The 23,591-nt window shown below is 35.1% G+C and overlaps 1 protein-coding gene across 1 annotated transcript; it reads left to right on the top strand.

Moving 5' to 3' along the window:
* The first annotated feature begins 6,548 nt into the window (after positions 1-6,548).
* LOC139781732 (uncharacterized) lies at positions 6,549-8,167 on the top strand. Its single transcript, XM_071720612.1, has 5 exons — positions 6,549-6,706; positions 6,782-6,871; positions 7,190-7,249; positions 7,400-7,581; positions 7,714-8,167. Exons 1-5 carry the CDS (start codon positions 6,554-6,556, stop codon positions 7,928-7,930), a joined length of 702 nt encoding a protein of 233 aa, XP_071576713.1. The 5' UTR covers positions 6,549-6,553; the 3' UTR covers positions 7,931-8,167.
* The last annotated feature ends 15,424 nt before the right edge of the window (positions 8,168-23,591 follow it).

The following is a 23,591-nucleotide window of genomic DNA, read 5'->3' as shown; positions in this document are numbered from 1 at the left end:
TTATTTTGTTTTAATTAAATTTTTTTATTTTGTACTGTTACTTTTTTAATTCTTTGTAAAATGATTCTTTGTAATATTAAAAATTTGTTAAAGAGAATTAAGAAGCTATTACCATTTGGGTTGGAATAGGAAGACCCTTGAATAGGAACACAAAGATACCACTTGGGTTTTATTTTTTTAAAGTAGTTGCGCAACAATTATCTTTCAAAGCAATATACATATTCTCTTTGCAATTGGCGCAATTTAATTTAAAGATTTCACATATTTTTTTGAAATACATGTCACTTGAGTTAAGTTAGGTAATATAATTTTGTGAAGGAGAAATTAAAGATTTTACATCTTTTTTTGAAATACATGTCATTTGAGTTAAGTTAGGTAATATAATTTTGTGAAAAAGAAATAAAGCTACCACTTAGATTGGATTTTTGAATTTACAAAATACATTGCGTGTACTTGGCGCCTTTTTTTACCTTTTTTGAAAAAGGTAATTTTGTACTGATATCACCCATTTTGTAGTGTTAAGCAAGGATCTGCAAAAAATTTTTATTTTTTATTTTTTAATTATTCACGAAATTAGCAATAACAACAAATTAAATTTTTATTGAATTAGCAAATTAGTAATTAATTACAAAAAATTACTATTTACATAAAAATTAATAATATTTAAGTAAAAGTAAATTATACATTTCTCACAAAAATTAAAGAAACACTAAATTTATCTTTAAATATTAATTTTCAAATAAGTAATAATTCATTTTTTACAAACTATTAGTTATTTTAATAATAAAGAATATATTTTTACTATACAAATTTTTACGTAATTAGAAATTTTTCTCTGACAAATTAATTTTTTTTGTAATGCGTAATTCACTTTTACCTAACTATTATTAATTTTTACGTAATTAGTAATTTTGTGTGACTAATTACTAATTTGCTAATTCAATAAAACTTTAGATAAATATGTATGTATTTCTCCGATTTCTTTTCAAATTTTATGTATTTTGAGTAGTAAAAAATATTCTCAAAAGGAAAATTGTTGTTTTGTTTGTTTATAATTAATACTTAAAATATTACGATATCAGTAAGTAAAGAAATAATAATTTATGGATGTATATTTCACTTCTTACTATTAGATTATATGTTATTTACAACTTTATTCAATTATATATTTTAAAATTATCAATCTTTGTTAAAGCAGAGAATAGTAGAAAGCATAAATACAGAGTATTATCTGCTTTAACCAAAAGCACAAACAGTTTTCTGCTTAAATTGTGATCCTTTATATTTTTATCCCAAAACATTTTTCGAATGGGCCATGTATTCACATTATCAATTACATCTTGAATTGCAAGCAAGGACTATTATTAATCTCAAAATCTCGGGTACTTGCAACTCGTGCGTTCGCGTAAAAAAGTCACGGCAGTTTCGCGCTGCGCGTGTGCTTGGCGCGAGACACTACCGTGTCTCTTGATTTGTTCTACTGAATATAGAATAGATATTTATTACTTCAGCTTTACAAAATTTGCCAGGAAGGGACTTGGTTTACAATTAAAATCTTATCCACACTTATCCATCCTTACCTTGCGTACACTACACACTCTCTTAAGCTAACCTAACTTCTTAAACCTAATCTATCACAGCCTTGTCTTTGGCTTTATTTATTTCCTTTCTCTTTTTAAATTCCTTCTCCCTCTCCTTCCATAATTTCCGCAACATCTTACCCTTATCTAAATCTAGTTCATCACTCCACAGCCTTATTTCCACTTCTCCGTCCCGTCATTACCTAAATTCTTAAACCATACACTTGCTCTCTGACATATTCCTCTATATACATAATGTTCCATACAGTCTTTGCCATCACCGCACAAAATACATTTTTTACAATCATCTTCTAACCAATATTTGTTTGCTTCTTCCAAATTTTTGCATCTCAGTTTTATTAAAGCTCTCACATCATCACCTATCCTTACCCTTTTTAAATTACTCTTCTTTAAATATTCCGGACCTCCATCTAACTTATCTAACACTCTATATCTTTTATTATACTTTGCCTCTAGGATTTTATTTCCTTCCCATTGTCTCAAATTATCCCTTTCCCTACTTATTATTTCATTCTCTAAATTCGCTCCCTCTCTTCTCAGATCCTCCAGTATGCCTATTCCCCATCCATTCCTGTTGTAATATCTTTCTCTCTCAATACTATACATATCCTTCCCCCCATAAGCTTCCTTTTCCTTCCAACAGTGCCTTACAATATCTCCTCCCATGCCTTTTAAAATTCTTTCTTCATACCTCATTGCCCTTATACTCCATCCCACCTTTAATTTAACCATGCCTATTTCCCTTGATATCACATACCTTGGTGTACAAAATTCTATAGCAAATATCCAACGAATATAGTCCATCATTATTTTTTCCAACTCTACCTTCTCTTCTCACCCCCAAATTTCTACTCCATAAGCCATAACACTCTGCACCAAATATTTAAACAACATCCACCTCCTTAAGAAATCCTCCCTACATATTCTTTCTCCTAGTCCCCAGACTTGTCTAACCGCCATCCTACCTTTTTTCATCAATTCTCTAATGTGATCCTTATAGTTACCATTCTTATTAAACGTAAATCCTAAATATTTAAAAGTCTATACCTCTTCTATATATTTTTCACCCCATTTCCATACCTCCTTGCCTTCTTTTCTTTTCCTATTAAATACTAAAATCTTTGTCTTCTCTGTACATAGCTCTAATTTTCTTTCCTTTAGGAATTTTTTCAGTGTGCTCATCATATCTGTCAATGCATCCCTATTTCTCGCTACCATCACAATATCATCCGCATACTCTAAATTCTAAACCCTGATCTTATCTACCTCTATTCCTCCTATTCCTCTCTTTTCCATTACCTCAGCTAAATCCGCTATATACAGATTGAACAGAAGTGGACTCATTACGCATCCCTGCCTTACTCCTTTTGATGTCTGGAACTCCTCCGTATACCCATGACTGGTCCTTACCACAACTTCCGTTTCCTCGTAAATCATTTCCAATCTTCTTACCAGTTGTTTTTTTATTCCCTTTCCTCGTAGAATCCTCCACAGGATTTCCCTATCCACATTATCAAATGCAGCCTTGAAATCTGCAAATATCGCGTACACCTTTTCCACTTTACCTCTTTTTCTTCTTTTTTTTAAATCAAATGGTTCAACACGAATATGTTATCTATCGTTGACCTTCCTTTTCTAAAGCCCCCCTGACCATCCCCTTCTCTTCAGCCTCCATCTCTAACCTGCTCCTTAATACCTCCGCATAAACCTTGTACGCCGTACATAATAGCGAGATACCTCTATAATTACCCGTCCTCTCTTGATCTCCTCTCTTGTATAGTGGCACTATTATACTTTTCTTCCAATCCGTGGGTATTCTTCCTTCTCTCCATATTTGTCTCATCAAATCCACCAGCCTATTCCATAAAATCCCACTCGCATATTTCCACGCCTCCATTGGGATCCCGTCTACTCCCGCAGCCTTTTTTTAGCTTCAATTTCTTTAACGCCAATTTGATATCCATTTCTGTAATTGCGTCCTCCTCTTCTCCCTTATCTTCTTGATGCCTTGTGTTCTTCCTGCTCTCATCCTCCTTGTCGACTTCCGTCCCTCCTAGTAACTCCATGAAGTGCCCTCTCCATTCATTCTTGTCTATATTATTTCCCATCCATACCTTTTTGTTCCTTTTCTGATTTATGTATTTCCAAACTTCTGCTTCCTTTCTTAGTTTCCTTAACTCCTCTTCTTCCTTCCGTCTCTTCTCCTCTTGTTTCTTTAACTGCAGATCCCTCAGCTTTCCTTTCTCTTCTATGTACCTGTCCCTGCCTATTTTACCGTTTCTCCACCTCCTGTACATCCTATGCACCTCCCTCTTCTTTCTAGTACAGCTCCTGTCTAGAAAGCGGGAAACTTCGAAAATTCTGCTACCACCTTTTCATATCAAGCTTGGTCTCATGAAGCAGTTTGTCAAAGCTTTGAATAAAGATAGTGACTGTTTTCAATACTTAGGAAAGAAGTTTCCCGCGATAAGTGATGCGAAATTGAAAGAGGGTATCTTTGATGGTCCTCAAATTCGAACTCTTTTTCGAGACGAAAATTTCATTACACAGATGAATGACACTGAAAAAGCAGCGTGGCAAAGTTTCAGGAATGTATCTCAGAACTTTTTAGGAAATGAGAGGAGTGAGGATTACCAGAATTTGGTTGAAGAGTTGTTGAAAAATTTTAAAAAGTTAGGTTGCTTGATGAATCTCAAATTGCACTTCCTACATTCTCATCTTAACTACTTTCCTGAAAACCTTGGAGACTACAGTGAAGAACAAGGAGAACGATTCCATCAAGATATACATGAAATGGAAAATCGATACCAAGGAAGATGGGATATCAACATGATGGCAGATTACTGTTGGACACTAAAGAGAGAAACGAATCAGAATGGGAAGAAGAGAAAGAGAAACCCACTGCATAGGTCATTCGAAGAGAAAAGAGTTCGCTACAAGAGAAGAACAGTATAAGAAGAACATCAAAGTAAACCTGATTCCGTACAATTTGTTTTGAAGTAATTTATATCCATAACATTTTTTTTCTGGATTTTTTACTATTCACGATTTTTAGTTTTTTTTTATTTGTGATTTTGCCAAATTTTTTAGTAATGGAGCTCAACAGACTTCAGATTCGGAATCAGCGCATTAAAATAAAAAAGAAACACACTTGATCCAGGTCAGAAAAATTTTTTCCGAATTTTCTCGCACTCGTTAACGTGATTTTTCGCAATTTTTAGCTATTTTTGCGATTTACTCGAAATTTTGAGGGTGTTTGGGCTAAACAGACTTCAGATTCGGATTCAGCGCGTCAAAATACATAAAGATAGGTGGGTCTGGTCAAAAGTACAGACCACTTTTTTTATTTTGTAGGCCTGTGTTATCTTATCTTTACTTCTCCTTTCCAACTCCATCTCCTCTATGTCCAAACCTCCTAATTCTCCTATCCTTATATTAAAATCGCCATCTATTATATATACATATATTTTTTAATATGCATATATTATATATATATATATACGCGCAGTGCAGACAGTGCGTTCAGCGCGCTGTCAGTCAGTTATTATAACCCAGCAAACACAGACTATAACTATTATATAACACAGAAGTAACATGTAATATAACTATAGTAATGTAATATATATACAACAGTTATGTAATCTTTTTTGTAGCAGTAATATAACTGTTTTGTAACAGTTATATTGCTCTGTTATTTATTGGTTACACTACAATAATAACAATAAAACGTTCAATATAACACGTTCAGAGATATATTATACTGACAAAGCGTGCAATATAGATATCTATAGGATTTATTATTTAATATATAAATATAAGTTATATAAATAAGACCGCGGCGTCTTAAAATAATATATTGTACGTACAATTATAAAATAAACCAAAATATGTATATTAACAATAACATAAAACATACTTTTAAGACGGTCTTGAAATAATAGAATTCGGACTATGACCGGCATTAACTCGCTTTTATTAATTCGTCTTAATTATGTTTTAAGTTATTAATATACATATTTTGGTTTATTTTAAAATATTGTACGTATACACAATTATTCTAAGACGCCGCGGTCTTATTTATATATTTATATCTATATAAATAATAAATATATAGATATCTATTATTATTTTATTTGTAAGAATCGATTTGACTAATACGAATATCAAAAAATATATTTTCTGTATCAATAATTATATAAATATTATACATTATTTTTTAATTTATATACATTCTGATAGGGAAGGGGAAGGGCAGAGAAGAGAAGTTCGGTGATTAGGCGCGTTCAGGAGATACAGCCACTCAGTAGCAGTCGAACGTGATTGGCTCTTACTTTTAGAATCAACCAATCAACGCAGAGTGTTAACAACACGAACTCAACAGTTGGTGTCTGCTGAACGCGCCCATTGCCATGCATGGTGACAGTAGGTGAGGTTAGGAAGTATTCCATCACATTTCGGCCGGGACAATCTCGAAATTAGTATTAATACCATATATTGTTATTTTTTCGTATAAATAATATTAGTAATGTAATATAAATATATATGTAGAATTATATCAATATCGAGTATCGAGAATAGGATTAACATTCGAGAATATTTTCACTTTCTTTACCATGAGGGAGATCTAGGACACCCCGTATATTTATATTCTAATATGATAAATATAATACACATAACACGGTTTTGGTATATATCACTAATTGGTATAGCTGTAGAATATTGAACACAATTAAAGGAAAGTACAAGAGGGTGAACAAATGAAATAGTGATCAAGTTCAGATATTGGAAGAATGTGTGGTAAAGTGTAAGAATGAAAGAGCGTTAAGCCAGGAACACGATACAAAGGTACAGGGAATAGGAACAGAATGCATTGATACACGGCTCCCGATTGGTTGAAAATCTACATTCTGTTGCTATTCCCTGTACCTTTGTATTGTGTTCCTGGCTTTAACATGAGAGAAGTAGTTATAATTATATATTATCTTTTTAGTAATATCCCACCTAATCAAGGCGGTAAATACGGTGGCTTCGGTTATCAAATGGATCCACCGCCCAAGAGTTCGTCCCAGGAATTATTCGACACCGCAGTATCATCATTAGCAGCTGTACGACTTTTAATATTTGCTCAACTTTTGTAATTTACAATTAACAAATTAATGTATTATTTCCTACTGTTGCAGGGCTGGTCAATATTCTCTTCCTCGGCGTCGAAAATAGCGAGCAAAGCTACTGAGAACGCGATTAAGATCGGAGGACTCGCGATGCAAAAGGCAAGTTCGCAAAAGGCAAATTTCGAAAAAAGATTTCGAACATGCAAACTAATTAGGGATTAAAACAATTTCTTCCGTCTCTTAAATAATATTAAAGAATAGGATTAAAGCTTATTGTTTCATTTATCTTCGATATTAGAATTACTACGCATAAATTTACATAAAATCACAAATGTGCGAGATGTATTGGTTACAATTATCATTACTACTTTCGTAAATTTATTTTCTTTAATTTCTCTTCTGTCAAAATTATAATTATTTTATTTTTTAAATATATTTTCATTTTGTTTTCCCCTTCTTTTTGTATTATATTATTAGGTTCGTGACGGAACGTTGTTAGAGGACGTAGGAGCTCAGGTCAATCATTTGGTTACAAAGGTATAAATTCTTTTATTTGCTTTCTGTTCTATTGCTGACATTATTTAATTGTCATTAAGATCAAATTGTCAGAAGTTATTGTCACAAGTTATAAGTGAATGTCTTATTAAGAGTCAAGAAATTTAGGGACTAATTTAGACTAATGCACAGGTTGGGGATATAACGAGACGGGGAGGATGGGGTGATATTGCTGGGACCAATTCAGCGGAACAACCTAGGCAATATGATTCCATGGACCGATACCAGTCCTCTAACACGTATCAGAATAGCGATTCAATACAATCAAATCGCTCCAATGAAAAATCGTCTCTCGTAAGAAGCTCCAGTTCAAAGTACGTTCCTTCTAAACTTTTAGCAATATACATATATAAAAATAAATGTGCATCAGATTATCGATTTTATTAATAAATTCGTGCTAGTAAAACACAATTAATTTTTTAAAATTTATCCTTTGCTTATTTCAGAAGTAACATTTCTACCGGAGATTCCTCAAATATCTCGAACTGCGATTGGGATTGGGGCAATGACGCAAGACAAACGGGCAAGACGATAACTTCGAAGAGGCAATCGAAAGCGGAGAAGAAGGAGGAATCATTGATCAATTTCGAAACGGACAATAAGGCACAACAGAATTGGAACTCGAAGGCGGAAGACGACGCCTGGGAAATACTAAATAATTAACTCTGATATCATTAGCACGAATTAGGGAATGAGGATATCGGTATATGTTAATTTTAAAGAATATTAATGAAAATTAAAGAGAAGACGGATAACATTATACAAGATGTCTTTCTTACGAAGCAACCCTCACAAAATAGGGTATAATTTTCTTCAGTAATTTGTAATGCGGTAAGTGACAAGCTATATTTGTTATTAACGTATTAATTTCAATTTAAATATAAACAGTCCTCTAATATACGTATATGTAAGCTTGAAGAATGTGTGCATCAATAAAACATTTGTGCAATAAAAAATATATGTTTTAGTATTCATTTTTCTTTAGAACATTACAAATTTGTTATTTGTATCTATAATAACTGTGGAGTTATAATTTATATCTGTTGTATAGATGCATTTCATTGTCAATACATTTATATAGATCTACATGTAATTATTTCAGAGATGTATCTACATAAAAGATATAAATTTTAACTTTACAGTTATTATAGATACAAATAACTTCGAGCATTATGGCTATTTCAATACTAGATATATAACAGTTCGGTAGTATATATATTGCAGTTATATACATTTTAAGCAATTAATATAACAGTTACATTAAATTATAGTAATTTATATAATTTCAATATAATGCATTATATTGCTGTTATGTCCACACAATGTCACATGAGTGGGAAATTACAATTAACATATATATAACTGCAACCTCCACGTTACATTACATATTACATTTTGTTTTATTACGGCAATATAACGGTTACATAACTGTGTTTGCTGGGAATCTAGAAATAGGGACGATCGTGACCGTCGCCGCGTGATAGATAGTGAAATATATATTGACGGCAGGGAGCTGATACCGAGGAGATCAAGGAGCCTGTTCACATGAGGTGTTTCTGCCGCGCGATTGCGGCCGCGCGTTAACGTTTGCACGAACCGCGCGTTATCGCGAGGCGAGGTGCGACAACGCGCGCATACGCGCTTGCGCGAAACGGTGTACGCGCGACGGCGAGTGTCCTATGGGTCTAAAATGCTGCAAAGCGTATCGTAGACGCTCGTCGTCACGCGTACACTGTTTCGCGTACGCACGTATGCGCGCGTTGTCGCACCTCGCCTCGCGATAACGCGCGGCCACGCGCGACAGCGCGACAAAACCGCCTCGTGTGAATTGGTGTGAATAGACTCTAAGAAGGAAAGTGTACCCAAAATCGCACACGTATTACGTATATGCTGTTTTGTAAAAGTTGCTAAAGTTAAAGAGAACGAAAAAGTGATCTGTATCTATGCACGTTTGACAGGCACTATTTTTCTGAAAAATCTATCTTATTTATATGCACGTGTAACAGACACTATCGCATAATAAAGATTTCTCCGAAGTATGTTAATTATTTTTAATACATTTTGTGTAGTAAAAAAGATTCTGAGAAGCAAAATCGTCGCTCATGTTCCGTTTGTTTCTAATTAATACTTAAAGTATCACAATGTCAATAAGTAAGGAAATGATATTTAAAATGACAATTTATGGATATAAGTATATTTCGCTTCTTACTTTAATTAGATATTATATTATGTTATTTAAACTTCAATATGGTATCTGATTGATATATTAGGCCTGTTTGTTTTCGCTGCACTTCTGAACAAGTGCAATAAGTTAGAATAAAACAAATATATTTTCTTTCATTCTAACTTATTGCAATAGTTCAGAAGTGCAGCGAAAACAAACAGGCCTATTATATTCAGTAGAACAGGACTTGGTTAGGTGGCGTGTGAGAGAGTGGTTGCGAATTGAGCGTGTGAGATAGTTATAAGTGGTAATAGACGAATAATTGTAAAGGCGAGGCGAATAGATGTAGCAGGAGTGAGAAGATAAGATAAGGAAGTACGGCGATTGAAGGGAAAGGTAGGCGAACAATAGGAAAGGCGTTAGAGAGAAGGAAAGGAACCGTCAAAGGAGAGGTTAGAAGGCGAAAGTTATGGCAGGCAAAGAAGTGGGAAGCGCGGAAACCGCGGGAAAGGCAGTTAAGACAAAGGCAGGATAGTAAGCAGAGGAAATTAGTTACGGAGGAAAAGGATAATGGTAAGAAAGTAACGTTTAGGTTAGAAGAGGGTAAAGGAAAAGGGGATGAATAACAGAAAATAGGAAAGGATTTATGTGAACAGCTCAGCAAAGAAATAAAGGTACTAAAAGAGGATAGGAGGATGTATAGAGAATATATGGAGGATATAAGAATAAAAGAGAGGGTGTGGGAAGAAAGTATAAGGGAGATTAAAGAGAAAATAGAGGATTTGGAGAAATGTGTAATGGAAAGGTTAGAAGATATGGAAAAGAGGGTATGCATGTACGAAGAGAGAAGCGAAGGGGGAGGAACGAGCGTAATTAGTGATAAGGAAAGTAGAGATAATTATAGTAGAAGGGGGAGTACTTACGCGGGATCCTTCTCGGAGTGCAGCGAAGATAGGTTAAGTAATTGAGAAGTAGGCAAGATTAAGAAGTGGTTGGCGGATAAAGATAGAGAGAGGAGAAGGTGTAATATAGTGATGAAAGGTATAGTATTGCCGAGGGAAGTGGAAAGGGACATAAGGGGAGGTAGACAATGGATACAGGATTTTATAAAAGAAAAGTTAGAAGTAGAATGCAAGGTAAGTAATAGGAACAGTGGCACGGTATAGTAGTAGAAATTGAGAGTAAAGAAAAGAAGAAGAAAATAATGAGAAATAAGAGTAAGTTAAAAGGAGGTAAGGTCTTTATAGAAAATGATTTAAGCTGGGAGGAAAGAAAAATACAGGAAAAATTGAATAGATGGGCCAAAGAGCAAAGAATTAGAGGTAAAGAGATAAAGGTAGGTTTTGGAAGGGTCAGAATGGAGGGAGTCTGGAAAGTATGGACGGAGTTGGAAAAGGAGATAGGCAAAGAAAATAGAATAGAAGGAGAGGAGAGAGAGGAAGTTGGGGCAGAAACAAGTAAGGGTAATGAAAAGGAACAAAACTTCGTTTAAGCCAGGAAGGTGGGACAGGGGAGAGGAGCAAGGTAGGAGATAGAGGGAAAAGGAAAACCGAAGAAGGAGGGAAGGGTACAAAAGGGAGAAAAAGAATTTTATTTTGGAACACAGCGGGTTTAGTAAATAAAGATAAAGAGTTTTGGAAATACATAGGAAAGTTTGATTTTATTAGTTTATGTGAAACTGGCTAGAAAAAGAGGGATGGGAAAAGATTAAAGACAAGCTGCCAAAGACGCACGAATGGACATGCAGCTATGCTAGGAAAGTAAAAAGAAGAGAGAGAGCAAAGGGAGGTTTTGTAATAGGCAAAAAGAGAGATTGGGGGAAAGTAGGTAGTAGGTTAATTAAGGAGGAAGAGGGGGATGTAGTGGTATCAGAAATAGTAGGAGAGAAAGAAAGTTGTAGGATTTTTTCGGTGTACAACTCGGGGGATGCAGAGAGCTGGAGGAAAGAATGAATAGGTTATTGGAGGACGAGGAGGGGGGAAGTATAATATATATATATATGGGGCATTCTTTCTCAACGTTACACCCCCCCTGCCCATTTTAAATTTTGGTTAAGAACATTTTTTTTGGGCTCAAATTACAGCAAATTTTATCTATTTTTCCATGCCGTGTGGCAGTTTTAAAAAATTCAACATGGCTAACCAAAAATGGCGGATAAGCGTAACTGCAACTTGAAATACGAGATTAAAATATGTGGATTTTCATGACACTTGGTACGTAAAGGTTTTTGGGGTCGCTGAATACAAATCTGAAGTTAGTTCAAAATTCAAAATGGCGGATCCAATATGGCAGACGATTTTTTTAAAAAAGCGATCCGATTTGCTTAAAAGTTGTTCGCGGCATCAAGCGACCACGCGGCTGTACGCAATCGTTACGCTCGCACGCGTCGAAATCTTGCAAAGTGTAATTCGTAGTGATTATAAGGAGATATAAGACTGTGAAGGTATGTGTGCGTGCGTGCGTGTGTGTGTGTGTGTGTGTGTGTGTGTGTGTGTGTGTGTGTGTGTGTGTGTGTGTGTGTGTGTGTGTGTGTGTGTGTGTGTGTGTGTGTGTGTGTGTGTGTGTGTGTGTGTGTGTGTGTGTGTGTGTGTGTGTGTGTGTGTGTGTGTGTGTGTGTGTTCAAAACTCAATCCCATACACATGTCATGAATTTGCAAGATAAGAACATATATTTTGGTAACCAAAAAATACTACTTTTAGCGCTACCCGGGAACAACGACGTGGACGTAGTAGTTTTCTGTTCCCATTGGGGTGCTTGATTAAAGTGAGTCCCCTTGCCTCTCACTATTCGTGGTGCTTGATCCTGATATCACTTGAGCTCTTACCCTCTACCTTTTAAAATCTCGATATGAAAGAGTCGATCTATCTCTATCATGGGAATATCTCTTTATTACCATTTCTTTGTTGATTGGTACGAAAGAATGATTTCTCATAATATTTGGAACTGGTGGAGCAACATTAAATCTGCTATTCAAAAATCTCTTCGTCTTTTGGTGCTCTTTGTCATTATAAGACAATATACTAATACTTTTAGAATGTTTCTGACCCCAGTCAACAAGTTTCTCGAACGTAAGAATGGCATCGTTCGGTTTACAAAGGAGGCTAGCTCGTACAGCTTCTCTTTTGAATATAGCACCTACACCGTCTGAAGCACCTTTGCCATGTGCAGTGGCATGAAAGTGCCATTCCGCTTCAATACCAAAATCCTTTTTGTGATACATAAGATTCATTATCTGGTATTTATTTTTGAAGTGCTGTTTTGCTCCATCAGTAAAGTAGATAACTCTTATAAGCTCAGGAATGATGTTTTTCAATTCAGGAACCAGCATCTTCTGTGCAGTATATACTGCAGCTGTGTCATGAAGTGTACTATTGGAAAGATTTAAAGTGCGAGGCGCTGCCGCTAGGCGGCGAATCTTTCTCGCAAGTGAAAATCATCCACGGTCCTTATAACAAGGGTACCCCCAGCCGAGTTCTTAGACTTTTCTGCAACTCAGTGCTGTTCTTACAATCTGATCTTACAATATAAATCTGAATATGTCCAATATACACGGTGATAGATGTTGCAATCCCTACAATGGGAAAGGCCACAAAGGGAAAGTTCTTCGATATATTTCTACTTCCATGAAAAGAATATTCCCAGAATTTCCAGATAATGCTAAGGTTTGTGCAGCATGTAGGAAAATCAAATATCCTCGAATGGAAGATACACACGTCTCATCAAGTCTTGATGAAACGTTTGATAATGGTACTCATGATACCGAACGGAATATTTCTGGATCTTCCAATGTATCTTCATTACCTTCCAGTGGAATTGAATCGAATATAAAATCACAAAGAGAGATCGAATTGGAAGACATGTTGAATGGATTGAAGGAAAAATTTTCCACTCTCAAAATTAATGATCCTTTGAGATTGACGATTCTGACTACGGCACCAAATGCATGGAATTTAAGTAAAATTTCTCGGGAATTCAACTGTTCTAGGCAGTTTGCAAAAAAAGCTATGGAATTGAAAGCTTCTAAGGGCGTTTTAGCACAAACAACTGCTAAGAATGGTAAACCATTGTCGGTAAGTACTGTTACACGAATTAAAGATTTTTACAATAGTGACGAAAATAGCAGAATCATGCCGGGTATGAAAGATGTAGTTTCTGTAAAAAATGACGAGGGCAGAGATTTAATACAAAAACGTCTTCTCTTTTCAGATTTAAGAGGGCTTTATGATATTTATAGTAAATGTTACCCTGACTGTCCAGTTAGTTTTAGTAAATTTGCCCAACTCCGACCGAAACATTGTATACTTGCTGGCGCGAATGGTACGCATTCGGTCTGTGTCTGTACGATACACCAGAATTGCAAATTGATGATTGACTCAATCAATTTACAAAATCTCACTGAAGATTCCGACATGATTTTACGTGATTATAAAGATTGCTTACGCCAAATCGTATGCAAAAATCCTGATGCAAATTGTTTTATTGGAGAGTGCAGGAAATGTCCTGGTATTATTGAACTAAAAAAACATTTGAAAGAACTCTTAGAGGAGAAAAGTGTACATCACGTACAGTAGGGGAGACCGGGGCCTAACCGTCAGTTTTTTTCGGTGCCGATTTTTAACAAGAAAATAAATAATTTTAGTTAAATGTGGTATACCACTGTAAAGAGTGAACCTTTAGCTACAAAATTTATATAGGAAATTTTTATCTACGTCGCTTTGTTTAACCGGTATAGAGCAAAAACGACAACGGTGGAAAAATTGAAATCTCAAAAATGCCGGGGTTTAACCGTCACACTGCATTTTCAATACATATACGTACATCTAATCCTGAAAAATGATAGGATACATCTTAATAATTGTTTTTTAAGAGAAAAATATAAAAATTTATTCAAAATTTTTATGCGAAACATTATTAAAAAATAGTTACGAGGGTTCCTCTTTCCGCAGAAGTCACTCGCCCGACTTGTTTCACTCCTCGACGTCCGATGACTCTATTCGGTGTCTGAACGGTTGTAATTCCCGTCTCATCCATATTCCATATGCAGTGAGCCTGGAAATGCCCGAGAATGCCTTGAAAATGCACCCGGACTGCTTACTGACGGATTAACCCCAAACACAAGTTTCAGGTTTGATCGCCCACGAAATATTAGACATCAACGATAATGAAAAAACTACACTGGATTCGTGTTCAGCATGCATTACTCTTTATAATCACGTTCCTCGAGATTTGGAGAGCAAATATTATTGCAAATATTACAAAATTTCCATGCGCAGAAAATGTAACTTTCACCTTCCGAAAACACGTTTGCCCTCGTAAAAATCATAACACGGCAGGTAACCTGCCGAAACTCCGTTGGTCACATGGGTACCATAAGCAGCGTTTACAATGTTAATAGCGAGTTCGCACAATATACAGGTTCCGAGATATTTGATTTGACGGTTCAACCCCGGCGACGGTTAGGCCCCGGTCTCCCCTACAGTGTGTGGACAAGTACTGACAGATCAACTCTTCAGACGCACATTCTTTCATCGTCGGAATTTGTTGATAAATTGTGTGACCAATTGATCATACTGAAACCTCATTCTTTCATTGCAAAAGAACAATCTCGATACTACCAGGAAAAAAAAGAAAATTTGAAAAGAGGAGAAATTCTTGCAGTACTAGATTTTTCTGAGAATTACAAGTATGTTGCGCAAGATGCATCGCAAGCATTCCACTTTAATAATTCACAGTGTACCGTCCTTGCTACCTTTTTCAAAAAAGGTAAAAAAAGGGCGCCAAGTACACGCGTGGTTGTTACCTCGGAAAAAAACCAAGTGGTAGTATCATTAATTTTATCTCACAAAATTGTCTCACAAAAATTGTCTCACAAAATTGTCTGACAAAAATTGTCTCACAAAATTATTAAATTACAAAATTGTTACTTTATTCAATCCAAGTGATATCTATCTTAACAAAATTATTAAAAACAGAAGTCGTTTTTGTTCGACCCAACTGGCCTAATAATTATTGTAATATATTTAAACTCACAACGTTTCGAAAAATTATCTCACAAAATTGTCTCACAAAAATTGTCTCACAAAATTATTAAATTACAAAATTGTTACTTTATTCAATCCAAGTGATATCTATCTCGAAAAAACCTAAATAACAAGTGGTATCTATTTAAAAAAAAATATGTGAAATTTTTTAATACTGCGCCAATTACAAAGAGAGAATATATATATATATATATATATATATATATACCTTATGACAAAATTATTATTATATCACGAAATTGCGTTACCAAACTCAATCCAAGTGATATATATATTTCAAAAAAATATATAAAATCTTTAAATTACGCCAACTACAAAGAGAATGTATATATTGCTTTGAAAAATAATTGTAGTGCAACTACTCTTAAAAAATAAAACAAAATTGTGTTACCTAACTCAACCCAAGTGGTATGTATCTTTGTATTCCTGAGGATCTTTCTATCAACCCAAGTGGTAGTAGTTTTAATTCTCCTTGATAAAATTATAATATTACAAAGAATCATTTAATCATTTTAATCACAAAGAATTAAAGAGGTAACATTATAAAATAAAAATATTTAATTAAAATAAAATAAAAAAATTTTTCTTGTAAAAAACTTGGCGCTGCTTTTTTAAGGTTAAACCAGACAAACTTGCATAGGTGCATAAGCATATGCATAAAGAGATAGATTGGTCTATTTCCTTTTGCACATATATCTGAACCAATCAATTTCTTACGCTTATGTTTATGCGCGATGCAAATTTGTCTGGATAGACTTTAAAAAAGCAGCGCCAAGTTTTTTACAAGAAAAATTTTTTTATTTTATTTTAATTAAATATTTTTATTTTATAATGTTACCTCTTTAATTCTTTGTGATTAAAATGATTAAATGATTCTTTGTAATATTATAATTTTATCAAGGAGAATTAAAACTACTACCACTTGGGTTGATAGAAAGATCCTCAGGAATACAAAGATACATACCACTTGGGTTGAGTTAGGTAACACAATTTTGTTTTATTTTTTAAGAGTAGTTGCACTACAATTATTTTTCAAAGCAATATATACATTCTCTTTGTAGTTGGCGTAATTTAAAGATTTTATATATTTTTTTGAAATATATATATCACTTGGATTGAGTTTGGTAACGCAATTTCGTGATATAATAATAATTTTGTCATAAGGTATATATATATATATATATATATATATATATATATATATTCTCTCTTTGTAATTGGCGCAGTATTAAAAGATTTCACATATTTTTTTTTAAATAGATACCACTTGTTATTTAGGTTTTTTCGAGATAGATATCACTTGGATTGAATAAAGTAACAATTTTGTAATTTAATAATTTTGTGAGACAATTTTTGTCAGACAATTTTGTGAGACAATTTTTGTGAGACAATTTTGTGAGATAAAATTAATGATACTACCACTTGGTTTTTTTCCGAGGTAACAACCACGCGTGTACTTGGCGCCCTTTTTTTACCTTTTTTGAAAAAGGTAATTTTGTACTGATATCATGCATTTTGTAGTGTTACGCATCCTCTTCTAACTAGTCTTATAAAGAATATATCTTACAAACAGTATGTACAGATTGTAAAGCTAAAGGTGTTACAGACTATTATTTCTAAGAAAATAGATTTTTTTAAATAACATGTAGACATGATACAAATAAAACAAATTTATTCTTTATGTTTTTTTGTACTTTTAAGTACTCTGCATTTAAAAATAATTTACATTATTTTCATCCATTTGTATCATGTCTATTTGTTATTTTAAAAAATTTGGCAATTATACCGTTCAATAAAGCAAAGTTTCAGCTTTAAGAATCTGTTTTTTGAATTGCAATACGATGATTTTTAAGGAAGTTATGAGCAATCAAAGTCAAAATGCTCATTTCTTATTCAATCCACGATAAAAACTTTCAAAAGTAGAGATTTCAAGCTTTAAAATCCTTTTTTTAAATTTAAATTTTATTCGTTTTTAACAAAGTTACAGCTGCTTGAATTTTGCCTATTTTTAAAGATAAATTTAGTGTTCTTTTAAAATACCTGACACATTGAAGATAATGAAAGTGCTTCTAGCATGCTTGGATTTTAGATTTCGAATATGCAACAAAATCAATATGTAAGTATTTCTTCAGAAAAATGCATCAACATTGGTTAGCGCTTAAACGTTAAATTTTCTTTTCCTGCGTTAAAAACTAAAGCTACGATTTATTTAAACATTATTGGTGCAATAACTAGGTAAAACATCAATTTAAACATACATGTGTAGTTTAGACAGGATATAAATCCAGGTCAGAATTACAAATTTCTTGAATGTACCAGCATTTAATTATACAGTAAATAATAAATTTATTTACAGTTACAATAGATTATACATATTAAATAAAACTTGATTTGGTAAGTATGAAGTAAATAACAATATAATAGTTTTATTAAATGTTTATTTAGCAATTATGTTTTCATGTATGTATAAGAAACGTAGCATATTCACATATTCACTTTGTATGTGTGTGTTCATATGTGTATGGTCAGAGGTACGAATATATAATACTGACGGGTTATATTACTGCTTAAAAATACGGCTTAAAAATAATTATGTTACCGTCTCGGTCTTCTGCCTCGTCTACCCCAATGGTAGTTAGCTGACGACATCTTTCTTCTTGTCGTCGTATCCCCGCGGCTCTGCCTCTTGGTCTTCGAACTGTAAATATGCTCATGTACCATAGCGTTTGGTCCAAAGCGTTTGGTCTGCACTATGCGATCGTGTTCTTCTCTATTATTGACAATGCGATCAAGTGCGATTTTTTGCGCATTTTTATTACAGACGTTCTTCATTACATTAACATAACAAAGTCTATACTTTCAAGGTACATGATGATCGTTTTAAAATGGTGTCTACCTGTGAGATCTTTAAGGATTATGCGCAGTGTTCAAGCTCCCGCACGGAGCACATTAAGCTAAATTAGTCTTCGTTATTTTATTTTTATCTTGCAAATTGTCTTTATTTGTTCTCTCTCTCGCGAGCTTACCGATTATTAATATCGAGTCGCCGCAAGCGCTTGGACACTTCGATAAGATTAAAGCGATCACAGACAGAGGCATTCCGGTAAACGAAACGCCGCGAACACCCCAATAGATACAGAGGCTAATACTTCTTTTCTTTTTTTTTAAGGATTTCTAATGATATCCCCTGGTGGAAATCTTCTCATGGGTAGGCAAAAAAGTCCCAATTCTCCCCATGAGTATCTTCCCTTTTTTGCCTACTTATGAGAAGATTTCCACCAGGGTAATGAAAGATCAATGTGTAATATTGTTTATCGCTGTAGTTTATTTTAATGTGTCTGTTTTGTAATTAATATCTTTATAATGCGTAATTACAAAATAAATTGATAGTGAAGTTACTAATTAAAATATAAAGAATTATAATTTTGCCTACCCTTTTTGCCTACCCATGAGAAGATTTCCACCAGGGTCCGTACCGCACGTAGGGCGTTCCCGTCGTTGCAAAACCGTTTCACGACTCGGAGGCTGCAAATGTAGCGAGTCGAGTTTGTAACGCAAGCTCCGTGTCCCAATTCGTTCTAGATGCGCTCCTCTCTACCTTATGTAATACATTACTCGCGTAAAGTATCGCGCAATTGTAATTGTACGTTATAATATGTAGTACAAATAGAGAATATACCGCGCGCGCGTGATGTAAAATTGTAAGAGTAGACCTAAAAGGTAGTAAAATCGTAAAACGTAAATATCGTAGAAAAGTTTCGCGAAAAAGCAAAGGCTCGTTCCAAAACAATAGCGGAAGGCTTATGAAATAGAATAAGAAAGCATTTATACTTCTAGTAGACCGTCGTGTTATAGTTCTGAAGGCACTGTTCAAAAGTTTATTACATTTCTTGGAATAACGGGTCTTCGCAAAACACCTCTTCGAATGGTGCGACAAGGAGAGTCGTTATAAACATCGACATGACCATTGCACACGCCTCCTTCGGTCTATATCACAAAATTCAAAATAGAGTAGTCTCAACTTGACAGCCTGTGCCACAATGTCAATGCCATATTTGTCGGGTCTGTGATCGCTTAGGAATTATCGTGAGCTAGCAAAAATCGATGGTCAGAATTCAGGCTTATGATACGCAATGGCCGGTGCATTTCCATTAATTATGTCATATCAATATCGTATCATTATATTACACAAACGCTTATTAATTTAGAGGCACATTGCTAAGGGTCTCGGTTTTTTTTCTTTTCAAGTTGCTCCCTACATTAATGAACTTATGACAATTAGCTAATTACGATTATTCAATACGTCAGCGATTTGGCATATATGTATATATATATATATATATAGAAGAGAGAAGTGTGTGTGACGAACGAACGGTGGATATCTTTCTTGAAAAGAACATTAATGTGTGTCAAGGTAGTTTAAAGACAATATTTGAGCTCGGAATTTCTTAAAATTAAGCGTAAAAAAATGCCATGTGCATAAAAATAATAAGACAACTCTCTACAGATGCTATAACGATCCCGCTATCGGATTTCCTTACCTAAGCAGGAAAACTTTGGCTACTGCTACACGCTATTTGTACTTCGGCGAAAAAGAGCCGAATTTACGATTCTTGCTAAGAACACCGATTGCGCATTTAGAAGAAAAAAGAACGGTACGCAGCACACACAGTACCTAAACCAGCAACAGATCATTTATATGTTCAGGAAGACCTTAACAGTACTATATATGCTCACGCTTTAATAAATCTGAATTCTACGCACAACGATTGTAATGTCAGAGAAGCATTTACTGTACTCAGAGAGTGTACTTTTTGCCGGAATGTTTAAACGTGATATTTCTTTTCTTTTCTTTTCTTTTTATATTCACACACAGCACTGGACTATTTGCGTTATTCGCGCTCATAAATTATTTAAAAGCTCTTAGTCTTTTGAACATTAAAGTCCAGAATGCTGCTCTGAGATATGAATGCTCTACAGAATGTACATAGTAGACAGCAAAAGCGTCTATACCACAGGATGTTCACATTTGCTCTGATGCAAAATATCGTTTTCTTTTTTTTTCTCGAGCTACAAAAATCAGGCTGATGCAATGGCAGATACTATGTAGATATATAAAAGTTAGCTTTACAACATGTAATTAACTTTACAACATGTAAAACCTGATAAAGTTCTTAAAAAATCTAAAGAACATTCCCTGAATAAGATCAATCACACGACAATTCAGTCCTCTCTAAGTATCGTACTTTGATCGTAGAACGCATCAAATAATTTCTTTTAAGGGAATCAAAATTTTCTAAAGTAATATGTATATAATCAATGATATATTCTCATGAATGTGTGGGTCCGTCATGGTACCAGCCTGGATCCGGCCAATCAAATCATGTGATTCCGTAGAGTCTAGACACAGACATTTCTCTTCCGCATTCGTACAGATGAGCCACTTAAGATAGATCACAAAAAGTACGGAGTGGGCATTAGAGGTGGGATTACTCTCTCGGAATCAGGCACTGCCTGGAACAGCACTGGTGATCTCTGATCCACTGTCGTGAACTGCATGATACTAGCTATGTTACCACATCGATAACAATAATTTGGGACCGACCACACTGTGACGAGTTTGTCATTAAACATGTACCTATAACCTGCATGATAAAAATATGCGTCATCAATACATACTTCCGAGATATTTAAAAAATCTGCGACAGAAATATTTGAGCAAAGACATACCTACCTGAACTAATTGGTGCGCCCTACAGATGAGTTTAAGATCATTCACTTCCATGAACATGTAAGTCACTTTGCTGCCAAACAGCCAGCCTGCACCACGCGGACTTACTGTCCATGTTTCTACATCTTCTGGATCGGACCAGACCAAATCACAGAAAGCACCTGTAATATGGCAATTAAGCAACGATATTTTATTATTATTGTACAATAACAGTAAATATCCAGTCATGTAACTTTTAATTATTATGTAACTTTTGCAATGACATATCACTTTATACAATTAATACCTTTGTGTGGAATCTCTTGATTTCTTTCAATCGTTCTAATTTGATCTAGTGTTCTAATAGCTGGAGACAATCCACCGTGTACACAAAGAACCTGTTCATCAATTAACTAAAACAGAATTTTATTCGAGCGTAATCAAAAGTGGAGTTATACCCTACAACAGTACTTCCACGCATTAGCATTGCCGTACTTGTTTTGGCATTCATCTAGAACAGAAAATGAAGAGACCAATGAAATCAAAGCTTTATTATACACAAATAAAAAAAGCCCAGAAAAGAAAGTATCGTTGCGCACTTACCGTAAAATCCAAATAAACGTGCGTGATTTGTCTAGTTTCGTGATTACCGCGTAGTAACGTTATCCTGTCGGATCCTGTCGGACCATTTAGCTTTAAGTGTGAGCAGACGAGTAAACGTTTCTAAGCTAGCCCCGATCGACAAAATCTCCCAGGAATATGTAATTTGTATCTGGCACGGGGCCACCGTTACGAAACAGTTCCTCTAAATCATAGAACTGTAACAGCACAAAAACATGAACAATCTGATGTATATTAATATCACGATTGTGTACAAATAACTATACAGCTACAGAATATTAAAATCGAAAAGTTGTGAGGCAATAGATAATGGAAGACTAATATTGTTCCGACGCTAATTCGGAAGATTAAAATCCGCTAAAACTTTACGTCGATCCCGTAGCGGTGAGCAAGGATGCTCCGACTTTGAGGTTAGTACAACATTCATCGCACGATACTGTTATAATTGCAAATCGGAAACGTACCTCGAGTCCAGCTCTTCTGCGATCAACGAAGTCGGGATCGAACGTGTCAGTCGTCACTTTCTGCCAAGCGTAGAGAACCTTCTTTTCCGGCAGCGGTGGTAACACGATGTAGGGATACGAAATCTCCAGATAAGCACGAAGCAATTCAAATTCAGTATATCGCCGGCACGATTACGGTGTTACTACCGTTTCGCGTACGCGCGTATGCGCGCGTTGTCGCACCTTACCTCGCGACAGCGTGCGGCTCGTGCAAACGTTAACGTGCGGCCGCAATCGCGCCTCGTGTGAACAGGCTCCTTGATCTCAGTATCAGCTCCCTGCTCCCTGCCGTCAACTCCTTGATTGATTGATCTCAGTATCAGTTCCCTGCCGTCAATATATAATAATATAGTATAGGTTAACCTGTATGTAAACACTCGCGTAAACGTAGTAAACAGTAAAATAAGTAACAGTAATATATAGAATAGGAGATAATTACATAATAAAACAATTACCTTGAATTAATCGTCGCGTCGCGTAAAGAGTCACGGTCGGTCTCGCTCCGCGCGTACTACCGTGTCTCTCGACGAGATAGGTTAACTGATGAACTGACTGACAGCGCGCTAAACGCACTGTCTGCACTGTACTGCACTGCGCTGCGATATAATTGATGAACTGACTGACAGCGCGCTAAACGCACTGTCTGCACTGCACTGCACTGCGCTGCGATACTAACGCCGTTAGCCGCCAGTGTCGAAAAAGTGAAAGTGACATTTTTCTGTTATATATATGTTATATTGAGATGAGAGCGGTCGACGTAGAAGAAAGTATCTTAAAATAAAATTTTCAACATTTGGACTTTGCGTCGCAATATCTCCGCTCGTAGGGCACGTAGCGGAATATTATAACAGAAACCCCCCCCTAATTCGACCCCAAGCTATCGATCAAGCCTACTTAGAACTTGATCCGTTCACTCGTTATCGAGATCTCAACATCTCGTATACTCGCAACCCGTCGCGTCGCGTAAAAGAGTCACGGTCGGTCTCGCTCCGCGTATACTTGGCGCGAGACACTGCCGTGTCTCTTGATCGTGTGTTACTATAAAAAAGAGTTAAAACTTGAACACAAAAGTTTTATTTTTCTTTCCAATAGTACACTTCATGACACAGCTGCAGTATATACTGCACAGAAGATGCTGGTTCCTGAATTGAAAAACATCATTCCTGAGCTTATAAGAGTTATCTACTTTACTGATGGAGCAAAACAGCACTTCAAAAATAAATACCAGATAATGAATCTTATGTATCACAAAAAGGATTTTGGTATTGAAGCGGAATGGCACTT

Source organism: Temnothorax nylanderi, unplaced genomic scaffold (genome assembly GCF_030848795.1).
Source record: "Temnothorax nylanderi isolate EJ_2023f unplaced genomic scaffold, tnyl_v1.0 TNYL_tig0358_pilon, whole genome shotgun sequence".
NCBI lineage: Eukaryota > Metazoa > Arthropoda > Insecta > Hymenoptera > Formicidae > Temnothorax > Temnothorax nylanderi.
This window is presented reverse-complemented; position numbering and strand designations above follow the sequence as displayed.